Here is a 21,117-nt window from a genome sequence, read left to right as displayed (position 1 = left end):
ACCCGCCTGGGCTAGCATCAACAACAATCTCTGTATGAAGCTTCAGATTGAAATATGCTATTTCAGTAGATTTCTCAACGGCTTGTTTAGTTTTCTTGAAACTTTTCTCCTATTCATCTGACCAATGAATTGAAACATTCTTTCCCGTCAAGTCTCTCAACGGAGTACTTACAGTGGCAAAGTCTTGTATGCATCTGGAACAGTTAATTAGCCAAGCCAAGAAATAAATGCATCATGGAAATATCTTGCTTTGGAGCAGTATTGTCCGATGTAACTGATAGGGAAGTAAGACAACCCCAAGATCCTGTCTTTTGCATTGGTTCCCCCCACACAGCCAAAAACAAAGTAACAAGCAAACTTTTAGATCTGGGTTTATTATTAACTAAAAGAGACATCACTATGCACTTGAAGGTAAAAACGGCCAGAGTGTAACCAGATGGCAAAAGGATCTCGTTAAATGGGCAGAATGTGAAGGCAAAATTAGAATGCAGATAACAAAAAGAACGAGGAGCGAGAGGGCGTTCGAGACAACGAGGGCATGGGAAACACTCGTAGTATTACTACAGAACCTAGAAGACATGCGCGACGATGATCAACTAGAGGAGGCCCCAGCGGAAGTAAGGTGGAAGACACGCACCAGAGCATGACACAGAGCTGAGTACTTAGACAACTTATGTAATGTGCAGTCATCCCAACTGCGGAACTATGGCGGATGCACATGTTTTGAGTACTATGAAAAGCAGGAGGTGGGCTATCCAGCTGCAGGAGAATAACAGCTCAATAGTAAGTGGCACGCCTGGAGGGAGGGTTGGGGATAGGGTACTATAGAGTATTGAGAACAGGAATCCACTGGAACGAAATGCAGAAGCCAGAAATGTATGAAATAAGTTAAGCTGCAGGGATGGGAGGGCAGAGTGTAAACCATGAACAGAACATCTCACTGATATATAATGTGTAAAGTAAATGGGGGACTGCACCCCCTGATTTATTAGTACATGTGTTGAAATGGACACTCATGTAAAACCCAATAAAAAAAATTGAAACATCTTGCCTTGGATCAGCATTTGACAGCGCTGGTACTTTAGCAGGATCTGGTGTTATATCTCCATCAGAAAAGATATGGCCAAAGAATTTTAGCTGTGTCTTATGGAACTCACACTTGTCTGCATTCAAAGTCAAACCTGCATCGGCAAGTAAACTACATACTTGTGTAAGAGATTTATCATGGTCTTTTTGTGTAGCTCCAAAAACCAATATGTCATCACCGTAGTTGAACGTATTCATGACAGGCTGTATGAGGCGTTGAATGACGTCTTGAAACAGTTCTGCAGCGGATGACATACCAAAACTTAGTCTTTTGTATCGAAAAAGACCAACATATGTAGAAAAGGTTGTAATGTAGTTGCAATCTTCTTCAAGTTCTGATGATAACCTTTATTTAACCCCTTCCCCGCTCATGACGGAACCGTTCCGTCATGAGCCACGGTTGGCGTGTGCTCATGACGGAACGGTTCCGTCATGACAATCCTGTTGGCGGCCGCTCCGCCTGCGCGCCGCTGTTTCCCCGCCTGTGCGGGGCGACAACGCAAATGGGCGGAGTCATGACGGAACCGTTCCATCATGAGCACAGCTCAACTGTGGCTCATGACGGAGCGGCTCCGTCATGAGCACAGGCCCACCGCGCTGCCCCCCTGCCCCCCCCAGCGCTGCAGCGGAATGTCCGCAGCAGCGAAGGGGTTAAATCAAGAAGAGAGAAGACCTTTGCACCATTTATTTGCGTTATCATGCCAGCAATGTGTGGATTTGGATGTCGTTCTCGTTAAATTGCCTTGTTAGCTTGATGCATGTCAACGCATAGGAGTACAGCTCCTTCACTTTGCTTTTTAGGCACTACTACTATGGGAGAAACACTTGGCATTGGACCAGTGGAACACTCAATAATATCATGCTTAAGTAACAATTCAAGTTCTTTCTCAGTAGCTTCTTGCAAATTTGAGCAACAGGATGGATGTCCTCATTAATATGCAGCTTCACTTTCATAGTCTTAAGGTTTTTCAAACCATGAAATAACGAAGGGAACTGACTTACTAATTCGTAGTGAGCATTCGTGTTGCAATTGACAGAAATCAGTCCCATACCAGCAACTGTGCTGAAACTGAGTAGAGAAGCACTGTACGCTGTGAGTTGAAGCATATGGATGGGTGCTCATATGTTAGTTTTCTTGTGTTTTACTGTCGCTACAAATGAAGCTTGACTTTTTAAGAGCATCAATGCAGCCCATGTATACACTTTGGTTTTCGATGGCGTGAGTTGCGGTAATGGAGATAATTGATTGTATTTCTCCTAAGGCAAACTGTTTTTCGATGCACCACTGTCGATGATGAAAGGTATCGAACAACCATTTAATTTCAGCGTAATCTTCGGACAATGATTGAATGACTTTGGTGCTCTGGCATGTCAATCTTTCTTTAACAACATTTTTCTTCACAAGTGGTCAAAACAACAAACACAAGCTTTTCTGAGGGAAACACTGACATGGCACATTCATTTTCTTCACTTTCACTTGACACTGATATAGAAGAACTGTTTGGCGATGATTTAGATGATGATCGACTTCATTCAGTGTCGATTTGTCTTTACTGATGTCGTCGCTTGGCTTTGTGGGTGTGTGATGAAAGTTGCTTCTGGAATGTTATGTCGGCCATTTTGTCTTCTAGCCATGACGTACTTACTTTTTCCTTCGCTTTGCAAACTGTCACAAAATGGTTCTCCTTACCACAGCCTTTACAAATCTGTCTGAGGGCTGTACATTAACACTCACTCCAGCAGTGGTCATCTAATAATCTGACAAGCATCCATCAATAACTCTCAGACGCATAGCTTCTTCATCATTAAATTCACTGAACTTACACTGTCTGATGAGTGTATCGAGTTTCTCCACAAATTCAAATATGGTTTTCTGGCATTCCTGGTTGAAGATGTATCTTTCGTAATCCACATATGGCATTGAATTAAAGTTGAGAGTCAACACTTCTTTAATCTGATGGCAAGTGACTGCATTGGTTCGCAGCATGTTCTTTATTACTTCTTTTACACCATCACCAGCAACATTTTTGAGATGCTGGATAATCTTTTTATTTTTTCTCAGTCTCTTCAAGTGCATCAATGAAATCATCAAATGCCTCTATCCAAGCAGTTCATTTATCGACAATATATTTTGCTTTTTGGCAGTACCGAACAGTAGTGGTGGTTTCAGGAAAGTGGCAGTGTTGTAGCCATTTCTGGGAGTGGGTGTCATTGAGGGTGGAGCTCTCTCCTGCTTCCTTGGCTGTTCATCTTCAACCTGTTTGTGTGGCCCATCTCTAAGGCCTTTAGATGTGCTGGTCACTGGATCATCCTTGAGGACTTTTGGAAAAACAGCCTCAGTCTTTGCCTTCCTTGAAAAACGTTTGACTTTTCAAAGATATCTGCGACCTGTCTGATTGTCACCCACTGCTATGTTCCTGTTCCGACCGCCTTGACGGGCCCTCAGTTGACTAGGCAAGACTCACCAGTGTCGTAATCACAACCCCTGTGCTTGGCCTTGGCTGCAGTGCCTGGCGCTGCAGTCGTAACGGCTCTCTTTACTCAGGCTATGGTGAGTAAATAACTGTTTTATTCTTGGGCGTCTCTTTGCTTGCTCTTTGTATTCACCACTTTCTAATTGAAACGTTATCTTGCACTTTGTGATTATCAATAACTGCTCTTTGAAAACCTGGTTGTATCTGCCTTTAGCATTCACGCTCCAGATTACATATGACTATATACTGAGTAGAAACTCAATACCTTTACGTATGGTCTGACCAGCAGGTTCTCGGTATTCGATACAAAGATTTCCTTGTAATGCATAAGTATGACCTCCCATCAGTGCTTATTTTGAGTCTGTGGTTGCAGGGGGGGGGAAGGGGGGGACCACCACTTATGTATGGGGCCACCTTATTTTTGGGGACTGGCACTTATTTTTTCTCATCCAACATTTTCAGAGATCAAGAGAGGGAAAACGTACAAAGGAGAAAGAATGAGAAAGAGACAGAGGGAGGGGAAAAACCGTAACAAGGGGATAAAAAAGGAACCTGCAGGAGTGAGATCAAGTTGATGAAAGAGGCCTGAGGTGGATTCATGAGTATGCGGCCTAAGTATTTGGCGCGATAGTGCCGGCCGCGGGCTTCTGAGCAAAGCTTTGGGCACCGCCACTTATTCGTCAACAAATTAAGCTGTGCCTCAAAAAACTCATAAAAGATACTCCAGGTATGAAAATGGTTGTTGCGGTGTACATACAAAGAAAGGAAAATCATTTCTGTAGGATAAAAGCCCTCACTCACCCAATTTGTGTCATGCTTCATCATAGGGCTCCCCCTCAAACTGATACCCCTGGAAGCATAAAATGTGGGCTACAATTCTATAAAAGAGGAGATGGATGTTGCCAGAGCGTGTCCTATGGATTTTGGTGGGGGTGCTTGATTTTTGTGCAAAGAGCAGAGGGGATACTGGTGAGCAGGATAGAGTTAAAATTATTGCCTGGTAGACCCCAAGTTGTATTCTTGTCTCCAGAGGAAATGTAAACAAAACAAAGCAGGGATTAATGCGAAGAATCGTTGGCATGTTTCTGCCTTGAGTTACCCTCAGAGTTAAAAAAAAAATTAAAAAAATTATCCCCAGCACACGTGGACAGTCATTAAAGCTAGTATAATTGCATATTGTGAGCAACGATTGAACAAAGTTGAGTACAGTTTCGTAATTCTCTTTCTTTTATTGTCAAGTAAAAGAAAGAGAATTACGAAACTGTACTCAACTTTGTTCAATCGTTGCTCACAATATGCAATTATACTCGCTTTAATGACTGTCTACGTGTGCTGGGGATAATTTTTTCTTGTTTCTGTTAGCTACGGCTGATAATTTTGGGGGGGTATCAGTCGTGCTCCTCAACCTACAGCACCGTCATCAATTTTAACAAAGTGTACATACCTAGATGATAATCTCCTGAGTGGTGCCATCATTCCTATACCCAACCACTACCCTACAATTGTCATTTACCCTAAGAGTTGTAATGGCATTTGTCAGAACCTGCCACACCCTGCCAAAGTAGGACTTCAAATCGTATATATCAAGAGAAAAATACATAATGTGAAAAAAGAAATCTTAGGGTATTCAACCAGTGGCAGATTGGATTACATGTTTACAGGTTTAGTACATACATTGTAAAATAGAATAATCACAATGATGAGCAAACAAGTGTGTAAATAAATGAGTGCAAACACACGAGTCACTCTTTGAGTAAAGTGTACACTGCACACAGCCAAACAGGATATTTAAACATATGGTTAACCAAATGGGTGTCAGTGATTGTGTCAACTCACCCCCAGACAAATACAGAGGTTGTTTGTTTGTAGAAAAGATAATTAGGTAAATTACGGTACCATGTTGAAATGAGAGTGCTTAGAGAGAAGTAGATCCTATTACTGAAAAGCCATATAGCTGAGTTTTCAAACACCATCCTGTTTCCATATTGTCATATCCAGACACCATCATGGAAATCATGGTTCTTAATCTGCAATAGCCATACACTACAAGTTGATCCTTCTTTTGCTTTTAACACAGTTGACCACTCTGCTTCTTGAAAGGTTTTAGTTAGATAAAAACTGTGTAACAGAACTGCGCTAAACCGGAAACATTTTTTTCCAGACTTGAATGCTGCAGGCCATTTTTATGTCTAAAGTCTCTCCTTGTTCTTTTTTTGTAGCCTTTGGTCTCCCTCGCCTCTTTTTTAACGTTTACCTCAAACGACTGTTCATTTTAACAAGGTTATTTGGAGAAAATATGTTTTCTATGAAGATGATACATACATTTTTTTCAATCTTCCCCCTAATCAGTGGGCATCCTGATGAGAACTTCTACTTGGATGACCAAGCCTTTTCAAATGAACACTCTGAAACTGGGAATACTGATTATAGGCACCTAGATGACATTCTGTCCCACCATTGTTTGGCCTTAGGCGATTGAAACCTGTTTTGCTCTTATGAAACAAGTATGAACTCCGTGTCCAAAATTGGATACCGATATCTTCCTTAAACCAATAATAAATGATATTTCCAACTAAAGGCCTTGAGAAAAACAAATGTTTCGACATCCGAGCTGTTCTTATCCAGTTGCAGCTCTGGTAATGGTTGTGATTGCTACTCCTACACTGTGTACATGAGGTGCTCCCAAGTATCATAATATTCAACTTCAGAGAATTTCACGTCCTCACATTGACTCCTGAGATGCAGTCAAAAAATTGATTTGTCTGCTTCACCAGGCTATAAATAGATGATACCAGAGTTTTTTTTTACAAGAGAAATTTCAGGCATTCTTTTTCTAACCTTACACTAGGCAGATGACAGCCTCTTGCGTATTCAAAGTTTCAGAAAAATCTGACCTGGGGGCCATTCTTTTTAGGTCTCGTCTAGGCAGCGCTTTTGCTGTCTCTTCAAGACATGCTGTATTCAGCTATGAACTTGAAGCTCCGCCCACTTTCCGCCCCTCTTTTTAATTGACTCCTGTCACTGTCCTTTGCAAACTGTGGCTTTTCATTGGTCAATAGGCTTAGTAGTCCCTCCTTAGTACCGCCTTGTCTCATCTTGTAACCTCCCATGACGACACCCCCTGTTGCATGTGCTGTTACTCAGTAGACTTTAATTACAGCCTCCGAGCATTATTTTGTTAAATGGTTTTCTCCTGCCTGTTGTTGCAGTCAGAGCAAACACAAGGGGATGATGGACGGAGTGCTGAAACTTTTCAGACATTCACCCCCAGTCACAGATCTGGGTTGAATCCATCATCATTGTTTAGCTCACTTCGCCACCCCAGTTCAGACATAGCTATATGCAAATCAGTCTTGACCCTGTGCCTCATGGGAACAGTTCAGCCCAAACTGCCAAGCCATGTCTTCCCTGGACCGGAAACAAGCATCCTGGGAGCAGTTTCGCGCTAACAGCCCTCATCAGCCAGGCTAGCTTGAATCCAGTGGCAAAGTGAGCAAGGGACCCTCGTCTGGGCATACCCTGCCAACTTAGGGCGAACAAAGCAAACACAAGAAAAAAACGATGGATTTAGGCCCAGATCTCTGTAGTGGGGTGAATGTATGACATCGTTCTGCATTCTGTCCATCAACAGTTCTTTTTGCTGTTGCAGTCAGGACACGCTCTCTTGCTACGCTTTATTTTTTGTTTTTCATAGCACAGCACACCTCAGCTGATGTAATGGAGGCCGTGTCTTTGGTTTGTTGATTGTGGAGCTGAACAGAGCTGCACGTTTTTTTTCCTTCCTATCTATTAACTTTTTGGTTTTAAGGCACCCCATTCCTTGATTTCATTTTAAAGGCGGTTGCGCCCCTTTTTTTTAGATGCAGCTTCTCTAAAGCAAGGTGTGCGCCGCTATTAAAGTGAAAGCGCAGAATGGGGCGTTTTTACAAAAAAAAAACATTTGTTAACTTGAGAGACAAATTAATTTTTTTTTTGGTAAAAGCGCCCCATACCACACTTTCACTTTAATTGCGGCCAAGCCCCTTTCTTCAGACGAGCCGCGGCTAAAGAAAAGGGTGTGGCCACCATTACAGTGAAAGCACGGCATGGGGGACTTTTACAAAAAAAACATTTGTTTGTCAACCTGACAAACATATGCTTTTTGTTTGTGAAAGTGCCCCCATGCCGTGCTTTTACAAACAAGCATTTGCAATGTAATAGGTCTCACATTAGCATGAGTTTAACTATTAGCATTGTAAATGACAAAGCCTTTTATTTATCCGTTTTAAAAACCAACACATAAATAAAAGACATTGCCATTTACATTGCCATGAGCTCAAACTCTCGCAAATGCGAGACCTATTGCATTGCAAATGCTTGTTTCATGTTGATAGCAAAATGTTGTAACACCCTACCCAAAACTATGAGATAGAAATAAACACACCGCACATTTAAGCTAAACTTTGGTAGTCTTCGTAGAAGCCACAAATTGGAAATAGTGGTCTTCTTGAAGAACTTACATGAAAAAAGGGAGAAAGATCTCCAAAACGTCACAATATTTGTAGGTCTAGGCTAATGTATTTAAGATTGTTTGAGAAAAACTGAAAATGTTGGATACGTTTTCATTAATCCAGGTGTGAAAGTGATAGGATGGAATGTTCTGGGGAACCAAAGATACATACTAAATTTGCCTTACAATGAAGCACCCAATTTGAAACAACACAATTATGAACGAGTGCAGTAAAACTAACATGTTAATACACACTGATTTGATTGTGGGTATCAGGGGAATATTTAGACGGTTCTACAACTTAACACTGGATTATCAACAATGGCACATTCAAGAAAAACAGATACTAATCAACTGGCAGCATATTTTTAGAATAAACTATAAAAATGTCCAAAACCCACAATATCAGAGTGGTTATTTTGACAAAATTAAACATTATATGAAAACACGTACATGTACTTTTCCATTGAAATACAAAAATTGAACTGTTGGATATTTTGTAAATAATTACAGACCGACAAAATGAGATCCCTACTTTTGAACCAGCTCCAGGCGAAGAATCAATCATATCAATGCCTGCACAATCGTGAAGGATTTGACCATTGCAGATGACATGGGGTACATAGATGTGTCCTTCAATGCAACATTCAATAAATTCCATATTGTTTTCTGTTAATGTTCCAGTTTTGTCTGTAAAAACATACTCCACCTGTCAAAATAAATAGCAAAAAACACAATATGAAGGGCAAGGTATCAGTTAAAACACAGATAAGCTATGCTAGAAATAATATGCAGAACATGCAGATGAAGTGCAAACATAAATTCCATAATGTTTCTGTAACCATATACTAATGGGATGTATGAAGCCACCGAAGAATTATGTGACAGTGTTGAGGGCAAGGATCTAGGCAGAGTTCTATGCGATGTCACAGAATTCCAAAAGAGCATACCGCAAAGGGTGCAATAGTTTTATAAGTATTTTATCTGTTAGAACGCAAAAAAAATAGTTTTTTAGCTGAAGGAATGGCAGACTTAATTTATTTGAGAAGATGACCCAATAAATAGACTTTTCAGGCTTTAATAAGAGAAATGTTTTATGAATACCCCAACTTTACTATTACAGTGAAAAGTAAAAAGGCAAAGGTCATTTATGCCTGAATTTAGGTACTCTTAGTTCCTATCAACAGCCTTTGGAAGAAACTCTAGACCTGCTATTTTACAAACACATTTGGCTGCCCAGAGAACTAACTGCAGGGGTGACAACTGGTGAGCTGGCGTGCTCACGCCGCGGAGGGATCGGACCACCTCATGGTGATTGCCTGATGTGACCCGAACAGGTTTGAACTCATCTCCCACCCCGTGGGCCTCCTGCCGTGGCGAGGCCAAGGCCCTAAGGTGTTCGGCAGGGAGCACGCTTTGGAAAGAGAGCGTCTCCTTTCTTCCGGCACCTGGCGGTGGTGACGGTTGAGAGGCCTGTATGATTTGGGGCGCAGCAGCGCCACCCTGGGGGTCATTCTGTGATCCTGTAGACCGATCTGCCCTCGCCAAGGTGAACGAGGAGCCCAGCAGCATTTGGGTCGAGAATGGGCCCCTGCCATTGACTCTCTGTATCTGCCAGCTCCATAGAGTGAGAGAGCTCTATTCAGAGCGCCCGCAGCTCTGGTATTCACATGACGGAGGCCTCGCTGCGAACTGGGGACACAGGGGCCTTCTGCCATTTTCTTCCTTGCATGCTCTGCCCTGACGGAGCCAGCCTGGCGGGGCTTGAGTGTCTTAGAGAGGGCTGGAGCATACGAGGTAAGTCCAAGGAGCCCCTGAGACACTGACAATCAAGCTTGCAGCTTAGGGTGGCAGACCGGCCAAACATGGCCCTTCCTGGGCAGCCCCTCTCCTTCCATCCTGACCATCGGATTGGGGGCCATCGGGCTGAGGTGGAGTGGGGCACTGACGTCTGGAGTTCCGTAACTTGGGTAACTGGCTCCTGCTGTGGTCTACCTTGCACAGGCACTGGCTGGTGGGCATAATGTCATTGCTCTGAGGCACTGTGAGTGGAATTTGGCTAGGCTGGGACATCCTTCTTGGCCGTAGGTTGTGAGGTTATCATCTGTCTTTAAGGTGCTGTGAGTTCTAGTCAGTTTACCTATCAGGAAGTCCATTTTCTTTGTGATCACCGTGAGCAAGAGAAAGGTTGCTTCTGGCATAGCTCCTATACAGCGCTCATGTACTACAAAAGACAGTTTCCTGACGCAAGCTGTGGATTTAATCTATAATGAAATTAAATTGCGACATCTTTCGCTCACTTCTGAGGAGGTTGATTTACTGCCTTCGCCATCTGATACTTGCCCTATTTCTACGTTTAGTTTAGAGCATCCATCTTCTGGTGTGCACTTGGCCCCTATCATAAATTCGCCTATGAGAGATGGTAATAATGAAAGTGTCCATGGTCAGGGGCCCATCAGTAGTGATCTGGTGCATAGGGGTGGTGGGGGTGCCCAGGATAATGGCCTGCTTTTTTACATTTACAACTTTTAGCTTCTTATGTAATTTGCTATAATGTGTCAATGTTTCTTACGGGGGATTATGGATCAGCTCAATAGGGGTAATTCTAACGACCCGGTTCTTGATGTTTTTATGCAAATTCATGTCAATATTTTTATTCTTTGTATGCTTTATTGTATAATTGTGCTGTTGTTTTTTTGTGACTTGTATGATTTGGTTTAAAATCTGATAGAAGTATATTGATTGATTGATTGATTGATTGATTGATTGATTGGCTGACCTTGACCGTTTTTCTTCAATTGTATTTTAATTACAGCATTGCTTCTATCACCTCACTTCCCTTTCAAGTCAAAGAAAACACAGATAGACTTTAAAACAGTTGCATTCCATTACTTGGCCGTTGCTATTGAGTATCAGCAGCCACGAACCATGACAATGACAAAATGCAAGTGATGCACTTCTTCTATTCCTGAATTAAATTCCCGTTCAACCCAAAATGTAAATAAAAACATCTCAAATTACATTACACAGCAATAATGCCAAAGGGATTTGGCACATAAACAGGGGTGGAGATGCAGTTGGCGAAAAGGGTCCTATCAAAGCTATAAACTTCCAATGGGGATAAATAAATTACTTACCTGAATTGCTATTTTCTCAGTAGGGATACCCTTCACTCATGAACATTATTTTCAAAATATTTCCTGATGTCAAGCTAGAAATGCACTCCTTTGGCCTTTTTGCTCTCATCCAAAAAGTAGATATAAATACCACCCTTGACAGCCATCTCAGACGCTTTAAACGACTGGAAGGTGAGTCAATCATCCGTGAAACTTCTGCTTACGGGTCGGTAAGGTGATAGTAAACTAGGATAGCAAGAGTAAGCCCCAGCGCCACATATACTGACAGCCCTGCCTGAAGCTAAACAAAGCGCCAACCCCCATACTGGAATGATGACTATAAATGATGGACTCCCCTCGACCGGCCACAAAGGCTACAGATCTATACAGCACACTTAGTATAGTGTAGACCAGAACCGGAGAAGTTCAAAACATGTTGTTCGTAAATGTTGTGAAACTTATCAGCCTACCACGCACTCAGCGGGTGGGGGAAATGATACTACATGGGGGTGAGCGTTTAAATATACATGAGGAGGTGAAATGGCACACTACACAACATCTGCAATACAGCAAGCAAGATGACTAATACAGAAAAGCGATGATGGTTATGAGACTGTTTTATAATGAAGTACCGTATATATTACCATACTATCAATGCTAATATTCTGTACTGAGCTATATGATGGTATATATATAAAAAAAACAATAAAGAAAGCTCTAGAAAACGAAAACAGTGAAACTTCTGCTTCTTCCCTGTTCTTAGCATTTATCTAAAGAATAAAAACGTTATCTACACAGGAATAATGTTAGATTTTTAACCTTGTCATAGGGACAAGGAAACAGTGTCACTGACAAGGAATGCTGGGTATCAGTTGCAGGCACGCTGTTCTGAAACCTTGCTCCCGTCTTATGCAACAAAAATCAAATTCTCTGTTAAAAATGTGCCCTTTTTTGATCACAGAAACCTTGCTCCAAATAATACCCATCTGACATTCTATATATTGCATTAACCTGTTCATGAATTTCCTAATTGTGATATGGGATCTTTTTTCCCGTCTAGCACCAAGAAATATATACGACCATATGGGTTCACTTCTTTATCTAAGGGCAGAGTGATGGAATTCTTACTCCTGGTCAAAATAATACATCTTAAACTGAATCTGATCGCAAGAACCATGAAAGTCTTACTTCATAGCATGGTTCAAGCATGCCATGCTTCACACAACCCGCCCATAAAATTGACAGATAATTATTATTTCCAAAAGCCTAGATTTATCTTTCTCTCAAAGAGCAGGCTTTCTGCAGGCTGCCTTAACTATGAAAGAATTGAGAGTCCTTCACCTCCTGTTAATTCCCATTTTCCAGCTGATCCCTCCAGGTGCTAAAAGTTAGACTTGTCAGCATACCACTCCCAACACTGCAGTCATCCTCTGCTGGAGGCTCCTGTCAAGGAGCAGGTCTTTCTTGCCATCGACCAAGAGGGCTCTCTTGATTATGGTCTCAACAGCCTTGCTGTCCTTAACATTCACAGCCAGATAATAGATGATAAGGAGCTTGGCTTGGATGAAAGGCTCTGTGGAAGTTCTATTTAAAAAGTGATAGGTGTAATGCTTGAATTAACTGGCAACTATTCAAGGGCACTTTCTAGTGCATAATTTGTTTCACACTATGCCACTCCTGGCAGAGACCAACTATATGCAAACTAAATTTGGTCCCGCTTCAAGAGTAGCAGTACAGCCCAATTTGCCAACTCATATCAAATTGCCAACTGACAGCAGCTTGCACGTAATCTGTAAGGTGCAGCTTCAATCCAGAGGCACAGTGAGCACAGGACTCAAGTCTGGGTATACCTATTGCACTCAGGACGTTTCAAACAAAAAAGTAATTGGTGAAATGTGTGCAATAATCTCACTCATGGGTAATTATGTGGTCTGTATTACAGTATATGTTATTTTGCCCACTATACCACTGAAGACAGAGATTCTCCACATGCAAATTAGACTCGGGCCTGGTCTAATAGGAACAGTCTTGCCCAGACTGCTGGGCCAGATCCACTTTGGCTGTTTAGGTCCATCAGTGTTCTGCTATCTACCTTCGGTAATGCCTTATTTAGTAGAGACATAGTCTAGCCGCAGATACCTTACCTTAGATTTCCCCCTCCCCCCCCAGGTGCGTGCCAGACTGGATCCCCAAAAATGTTTCAGGCAGAACCTCTGCGCGACGGTTTAGGGTGTTGTGTGACTCTGTGGCGACGTCCACCGGATGTTGATGTGGATGGAGTCGCTATAAGCTCTCCCTGACGCACCGACATCGGTTTCTTATTTTCCGCACTACAACGCAGATCTGGAGAAGCGGATTCCCTGCTGTTTTTTGGCCTTCTCTATGTTTTTTTTGGATCCAGTTTGGTGCCTAGTGAGAATTCTAAGGTAAGGAATCTGCAGCTAGATTTCTCCATCAGATATGAAATCTTGACTCCAATGGCACAGTGACACAGGACCCACATTTGTACGTGTCCATCGCACTTAGGGCACCCCACATTAAAAAACTCCAGACACCATCCATATGCAACCACATTGATGATGACATAGACACTGAGGACATTAAAGAAGATCTTGGCTTGAACCCTCTTACTTACCATTATTACTGAGGGAGTTAAATCACTTTAAAGAAACATTGCTGCAGAGTTATTTAGGCACAGGCTGAAAACCTTCCAATAAAATCTACTTTAATCATCTTTTTTAGGAAAGTGAAGAAAATCTTTTTTTAAATGTTTACTATCGCTTTGTAACTAATTGTCCATTCTTCACTTCCAAGATTTACTTTGCAGTTCACTTATCCTCTTTTATATAAGTTCATTATGTTCACTCTGCCACTATTTGGGTCCAACCTAGCACTATGAAGGACCCGTTATAGTTACTTGAAATGTTATACTTGTTCACCAGACGTGACTATTTCAGCAGAACTTTTGAAAGATGAGCACTAAAATGAGCCAGGTGTAACATGAATTTCAGATTTTAAGAATTATATGTAAATATAGAGGAAAGGGTAATTACTGATGTGTAGAAAATAACAAACAGACATAGAAGCAACTTTATAGGTGCTACTCAGTCCCGGCAGAAATAAAGTGCTTAGGAAAGTGGGAAACAGCCCTCTGAAGGGGAAGCTATGGTTAAGAAGGAGTGTTTTTGGACATAGGGTAGTAGTGTCCAAAACAGAGCTACTAGGAGACTGTTCAAGCAATCAAAGATATAACCAGTATTCTGCTCCCAGTAGCCTCAATATAAGCTTAGATTTCAGCTTCCAGTTTGTGGACAGACATGCATGTAATAATGTTTAAAAGTGAACAAAAATGTGTTAAAATCTAAGATCCCATGTAATGTGATTAAGTTATATCTTTCATTTAACTTTTACTCTCTTAAATAAGTATACCAAGTTTGGTTAAAGCTGCGGGATATTACAGACAAACACAATGACTACCACATTTCTGCTTAAGACAAGAATAAAAATGAAACAAAGCAAGTAGGAAAACAGCCTAAGAAGGTCCTTTCAATTTAGTATTGGTATACATGTGGTGAAAAACTCATCCTATTTAGTGGGCTTAAACACTCGGTGGGAAACCAATATCATCTAGAGTTAGAATGCATCCAGGAGCGTAACACAGTTCCCTTTAGCCCTTGCGACACAGGGGAGCCCCAAACCCTTTAAGTGGCCCCAAACCTTGAGGTGGCACCCATTCTGCCCAATGCCCATGAATATCTGGGAGATGTGGGGGACTCAGGGGCCCCTCATCACATTCTGCGGGGGCCCTATTATTTTGCGTGATGCCACTGTATGCTTCTGATAGAAACCCAACTTACATGTTGGAAGTTGTGACACTGGAGACACTGACCTACCTAACTCATAAAAAAATGTATGTGAGCAAGTACTAATAACTGCAAAGTCATACTTTATATTGAAAACTGAGTGGGGGCCAAAAACCAAAACAGCGTTTGATTTCTGCATCACTCTTTTCTGTTTGCTTAGAAGAAACCATCTGGTCCAGACATAGAGGTATTCTTGGCTTTATGTGCGTAATGATTGGCATAGTGCTTCTGAATTTTAAAACACAAACAGATTTTGAGCTCTCAGCTGTTTTTGGTGAAGTTTTATGATGCTGGAATCTGGTTCATGATGTTTCCCTCTATTGTGGTGTTTGCTGGTGTGGAAAAAAGAGGGTCAATACTTGAGGTTTTCCAATTGGTAGGGAAAAAGCAGACACTAATTTTCCTCTGTTCGCAGGGTTTTTAAATTAGCTGTTGCTATTACTTCTTCACCAAGCTACCTCAGTACTGCTTTTGTTTTTTTAAAGCTCCTTTTATAGGACCCACTATTTAAATTTGTCTCTCTTAATTTTTGTCTTGGGAATATTGTTGTCTGCAATACCTCACATGAGAAATACATGCAGATTCTTCAAAGTTTGCTTTCAATAGGAGTAATTAGCCCAAATGAATTCTAGTTGTAAATGTAGGATATTCTGTATATTGAGAAAAGTCCTCTGGTGAATTTAAATAAGATGGCCTTTGGCTATCTTCATGAGTTGTGATGGTGTCATTAGACGCAGCCTTCTTCGCAAAAGAAAGGAAGGAAAGTAAAAATTGAGGTACATTAATTGGTAAAAGATCAACTGCATTATCCTGCGTGTAAAACATTCCAAAAATGATCCACATCATAGAGGAGCCAAAGATTTTGTGATAACTGTGCTGCTCAGAGAAGCAATCAAAGCAAGCCTAAGCATACTTAAATTAACAGTTGAGCATGATCAAAAGAGGATAAAGCTCTTCAAGGCAACTTCAGAGTTGTAAGTATTACAAAAAACATAAGATGCATATTTGCTATATTTTATTTTTAGTGCAGGTACGTTTTTTAATTCTTCTATCATGATGATAACCCTTTCTTGTACTCCGGAATTATATATCTTCCCTTAATATAAAAAATATGTTAATAAACATTTTTTCATTCATTTGATTGGGAGGAGCAACAGATGAAGAAATATGTGGGAACTAAATCTGTTAATTCACTCACACACTGAGAAAGTAGGAGTAGGACAGCTTAAGCTGTGTGCTTAAAAAATATAAACACACACTGATTGGAGTCTCCAACGAGTGGCTCGGGACACCCTCAAGTAACTCTGAGAGGCCAAGCCAAGCCAGTCTCGGAGAGTCTGTGCAGATTAAAGAAGGCAGCACTGCTTGTTTCAATACCCTTAAGAGCTAGAGTCAATCAAACCAATGGCAGGGTCGCATGATACCACTCTAACACACACTGTGTTGGCCTATGGGGTATGCCACATTAACCATCTTTATCAACTTTAAATCTAACAAGGAGACTGGCCATGTTATACGACCTGCTCTATCAGTCGCACCACATGTGACACATGTGACATCAAAGAATAGTGGCAGCAGTACCCAGGGCTGACCCACCAAAGTGTGTGAATGCAAGAACTAGGGTAAAAATGTGTTAGTTTGGAGCATGATAAACCAATAGCAGAGGAGAAGAGAGTGTGCATCCAGGCAAAGGAAAGTAGACGCATCTGCATTTATTTATATGTGGATGTGTCTGTCTTACATTGTGTCCTTCCCTAATAAACAGTGATGATTCCTTGAAGATTCACCTAGAGTCAAGGACTGGCAAATGTGTATGCTAGTCCACAACATAAGAGTTTTATCTCTCGTGCAAATGTGGCCATTCATGGCATAATTGTGCCAAAGCCATAATAATTTTCATCCTTGACTATTTTGGGCATTTTGGTCTAGTTGTGCCATACCTGCTGCCATCATTGACATAATAGGAGCATGACTGGCCTGCTTTTAGCCATCCATTACAGAATGTCAACGACTTCTCCCATAATAATGGCAGAAACTGATATATGGTGGGTATCCAGCCTTCGCACAGTGCCAGCCCTGGTTTAATCGTGGCCATTATTAGCATAACACAGGTATTCTTAGTGTTATGGGAAGCATCCATGGCCTATGACGGTAATATCTGGGTATTTGCAGCAGAATCTGTCCATGAGAGGCATTTTACAGGGTGGTACTCAATGAAAATGACAAGCTGATGTTTGTGGACTGTGTATTTTTTTAAAGTGAAAAACTGATTAAATGTGTTAATGGCCAAAATTACGTTTTTTCAGAAAAAGTTTTTTCTTCTGGAAAATAACATTGGTTTGCCCAAAGTGGAAAGTGGTATTTGATAGAAAAATGTGTAGTTTCAAAAACGAATATGCCGACAAAGACAAAATATTGCAATTCTAAAACACATTTAAAGTTGTTAGCTCGATTATAATACAATTTGAGTTGGGGACACTTCATTCTGTGGTCATGTCCTTTGTGCCATTACTCAAGTGGAGCATTTAATATTGATAAACATTTTCCTAGCATTTCTGGTGGTAACTTCACCAGGAATGTTTGAGTGGTTACTACTGATAATTGTGTTAGGGTGGTCAAAGGTTAAAGTTAATACATATCATCAGCATCTTACAGTGATAAAATGTGCTAGTAGCACTGCAGAACTTTACTTCAGCAGAAGTAGCTCTCACTACGGAAAAAGTTAAAGACCCCTGCTCTTGACCTTTCCATCAAACTATTAACAGGATTATTAATCTGTCCATAATGAAATGATAAAAGCACCTTTATGTATTCATTCGATGTCAAGAACCCACAATCAAACACTGTCAATTCTACTGAACATCCACAACCTAATAGGAAAATTACCTGTCCTAACTCTTCGTTGAGGTCAGATGTATTTACTAGTGGCCCTTCTCCTGTTGCTTCATCAAACATTTCTTCATCCCAAGTCAGGAAGTAGGAACCTAGGAATTTCTGCATCTCAACAGTAACATACATGGACACTGGAATGATGTAGTTGAAAAGAACCATGAAGGCAAGGAAGTCTGTGAAAGCTCTCAGAAACTGCAAAAAAACAGACATGTTGGGTTAGAAGATTGTAACTTTCAAACACCACCTTTTTTTCTTTTTCTTTCAAGCATGAATTCTTGCAGTGAGAGACACACTGGGATAAGAGACAGATAGTTCTGTTCATTCTGCGCTGCAAATTACCAGTTAGTTGACAATTGAGAGTTTATTAAGCACAAACATACTAGAGATAAAGTCTTTCCTTTTAGGGTAGATATAGGTTTGCAAGAGTTACATTAATCACATCAACTGTCTCAAAGGACACCTTCACATTGTGCCCTCCCACTAACAATCCACACCATGCAGTGGGTATTTAGACAACAATTCTAAAATGAATGTGTCTTTATAACAGGAACCTATTTCTTACAAAACACAGGAACCCCTTTATACAAATCTATAACTTAGGCTGAACCGTACACGGTCTCAGTGAGATGCTACTTATCTAATCATTATTGCTGGAGGATTAAAGGCCAAATCGGACTTATTTGTATCCTTAGTCTTGCTCCGCATAGAGACTCATAGGTCCAGTTTATATTTTGAACATACTGCTTGATTAAAAAAATATAAGAATTGCTGGTTCATGCTTTAAACCAGGCTTCAGGAGAAACACAGCAGCAAACACATTTTGTCCCTTCACGGCACGCAGGCCTGGGGCTTCTTCAAGGCGGAAAAATAAATCAATGTTATTGGAGAGGTATTGCGGGTCACTAGGATGGTAATCAGTATTCAGCACAAGTAATATTATGAGTGCTCTCAGCAAAATTAAATTGTGTGTGGTCAATGTTGACTTATTCCGCCATCTTGAAAAAGTCAGAGGCCTGTACACTGAAGAGTGCAAACCTCCTGCTGGCTGTTGTGTTTCTCCTAAAACCTGGTTCAAAACATCGAACCAGCAACTCTTTTTTATTTTAATAAAGCAGTATGTTCAAAATATAAACTTGCCATATGAGTCTCTATGCAGAGCCAGATTAAGGATACAAATAAGTCTGAGTTGATCTCTAATCATCTAGCCATTCTTATCCTCCAGTGGGAAAGGGTTTTCTCCCACTTATTGAAGCCAATTGAGAATACAAGATCTTTAGTTCAATAATAAAGGATTTGTGACATCAGGGACAAGGCCCCTCTTTTTATGACACAATATACCTAATCAATATTCATAACACATTAAATAGAAATTCTGTATTTTGTGCAATTTTGAATAAAAGACTTAAAAACAAGAACAAGAAAAGTGTTAAAATGCATGCGCTTTATCATTTTTGACACCAGTATGCCTTACCTGAATGTTTTGAAAGCGAGTACGTGGGGTTTAAGCACCTTGTCTTGATAGGATACTTTTTACTGTCAATATCATTATAACCCTTGAGAGTTGTTATTCAGCAGTTTAATTCTGAAGTAAACACCCAGGTTGGAGTAGGGGAAATATGTGAATTTCAGCAGGGAGTTGTGGAACAGCTTAGCCAGGATGAAAACAAACTCCTTGGAGTTTAGTATAGGGATCTGCCAACACAGTTTATCCTCTAGGGGGAGAGAGGAAGGGGTGTAAAAAGCCTGAGGTAATTAAAAAGTGGCACCAATTCAAACATATTCAAAAGCCTTGCATTTACAAAATGAACTCCAGCATGTGATAAAATACATAGTCTTTCAGGAATCTTGTGGGGTCACTGAAGTCAAATTATTTATTTAGGAGTTTTTTAAGTCCTATCTATAGATTTAGATTACTTCAGAATGCTTAAATTTGTTATAAAGGAGGGAGTCTCGGAGCCTAATCAGACAGGCCACAGTTGAAGCTGATGTTTGTCCATAGCGCCTCGAGTGTGTGCTGTGCTCAAATGATGGCAAACCAAAACAGGATTTTTTTCAACAGCTTTTTGAACCACAGGCAGTTCAGAGGTCAGGTTGTGATTGAGCGCATCCCACATGCTTGGTCCTTGAACCCCCAGAGATCCTCTCGTAGGGTTGTTGATTGATCAGATGAGCCAACAATAGAGCAAGGTTACTGGCAGGTGTATAGTAAGGGGGCAGCTTCTGCTGGTTTCCAGGACATTTGCCACAGTACATTTTCTGAATGGCGCTGAGGACTTTGCATTTATTCCTGATGTCAACTGGAAGACAGTCATCTCTATGAGTGATACCTTAAAATAATGCCTGCTTTATCAGTCACTATTGCTACTAGTAAACAAATATATTTTGAAACTTACCACTGACACAACATCTCCCAATTCACATTCAGTCTAAACCAGAAGGGCAATTAAATTGGCTTACAGCACATTCCATTAAAAAAAAGAGTTTTAGAATATTGGCGAAGAGGGTCTCAGCAACTGCCCAGAGTTGTGCTCATTTATTAACCCCTTCAGCGCGGCGCGGATTTCTGCGCTGTGCTGAAGGTTCTGTGTGCGGGCGGGGCATGACGGAGCGGTTCCGTCATGCGCACAGCGCAACCGACGCGCATGACGGAACCGCTCCGTCATGCGCATCGAATAGGTTAAACAGTTAAACATGTTTTAAATGATGCAACACTTTGGTGCCCATTTGTCTAGAATGAACTTTGGTGCCTTTAGCTTTTTTGTTTTAACTCATTTGCAGTGCACTCATATAGAGATGCATTTTTGTGCTTTAGGAAGATACAACTGTAAAACCTACCAGTTGCCAGGGAAAAAGGCCAGAAGATTCTTTGCTACTAAAAAGCCAGGTTTTCAGCTGGCATCCAAACCTGTAGATTTGTTTCTGCCCACAAACTAAAAGGGAGAGTGACATAAAGACCATAAGGTCCAACTCGAATGTCTCTATTTTTTGCAGAATCATTAACATGTCTGCTTTGACCTAGGTGACGTCTGTCCTTATCTTTCAAAGAACCCATGAAAGTGTCAAGTTACTCAGATGACATTGATAAGACACCTGAGGCAACATCAGTCTGAAACAAGTACCTTGTTATCTCTATACAAGAACAAAAGCCAATACACGGTAGTCTGAATTGTCATATTTTTACCTTATTTGTGTAGACG

The 21,117-nt window shown here is 41.0% G+C and overlaps 1 protein-coding gene across 3 annotated transcripts in view; it reads right to left on the bottom strand.

Annotated features, from left to right (window-relative positions):
- Positions 1-21,117, bottom strand: part of ATP11A (ATPase phospholipid transporting 11A) — a 791,426-nt gene that overhangs the window by 246,248 nt on the left and 524,061 nt on the right. For all 3 annotated transcript variants that reach the window (XM_085622216.1, XM_085622218.1, XM_085622217.1), the window contains exons 12-13: positions 17,915-18,112; positions 8,585-8,758 (exon numbers count right to left, since the gene is read on the bottom strand). In XM_085622216.1, coding sequence (XP_085478342.1) covers positions 8,585-8,758; positions 17,915-18,112 — 372 coding nt within the window. The remainder of the gene's footprint in view (positions 1-8,584; positions 8,759-17,914; positions 18,113-21,117) is intronic.

Source organism: Triturus cristatus, chromosome 8 (genome assembly GCF_964204655.1).
Source record: "Triturus cristatus chromosome 8, aTriCri1.1, whole genome shotgun sequence".
Taxonomy (NCBI): Eukaryota; Metazoa; Chordata; class Amphibia; order Caudata; family Salamandridae; genus Triturus; species Triturus cristatus.
Note: the sequence above shows the minus strand (reverse complement) of the source record. Positions and strands in the feature narration are given on the sequence as shown.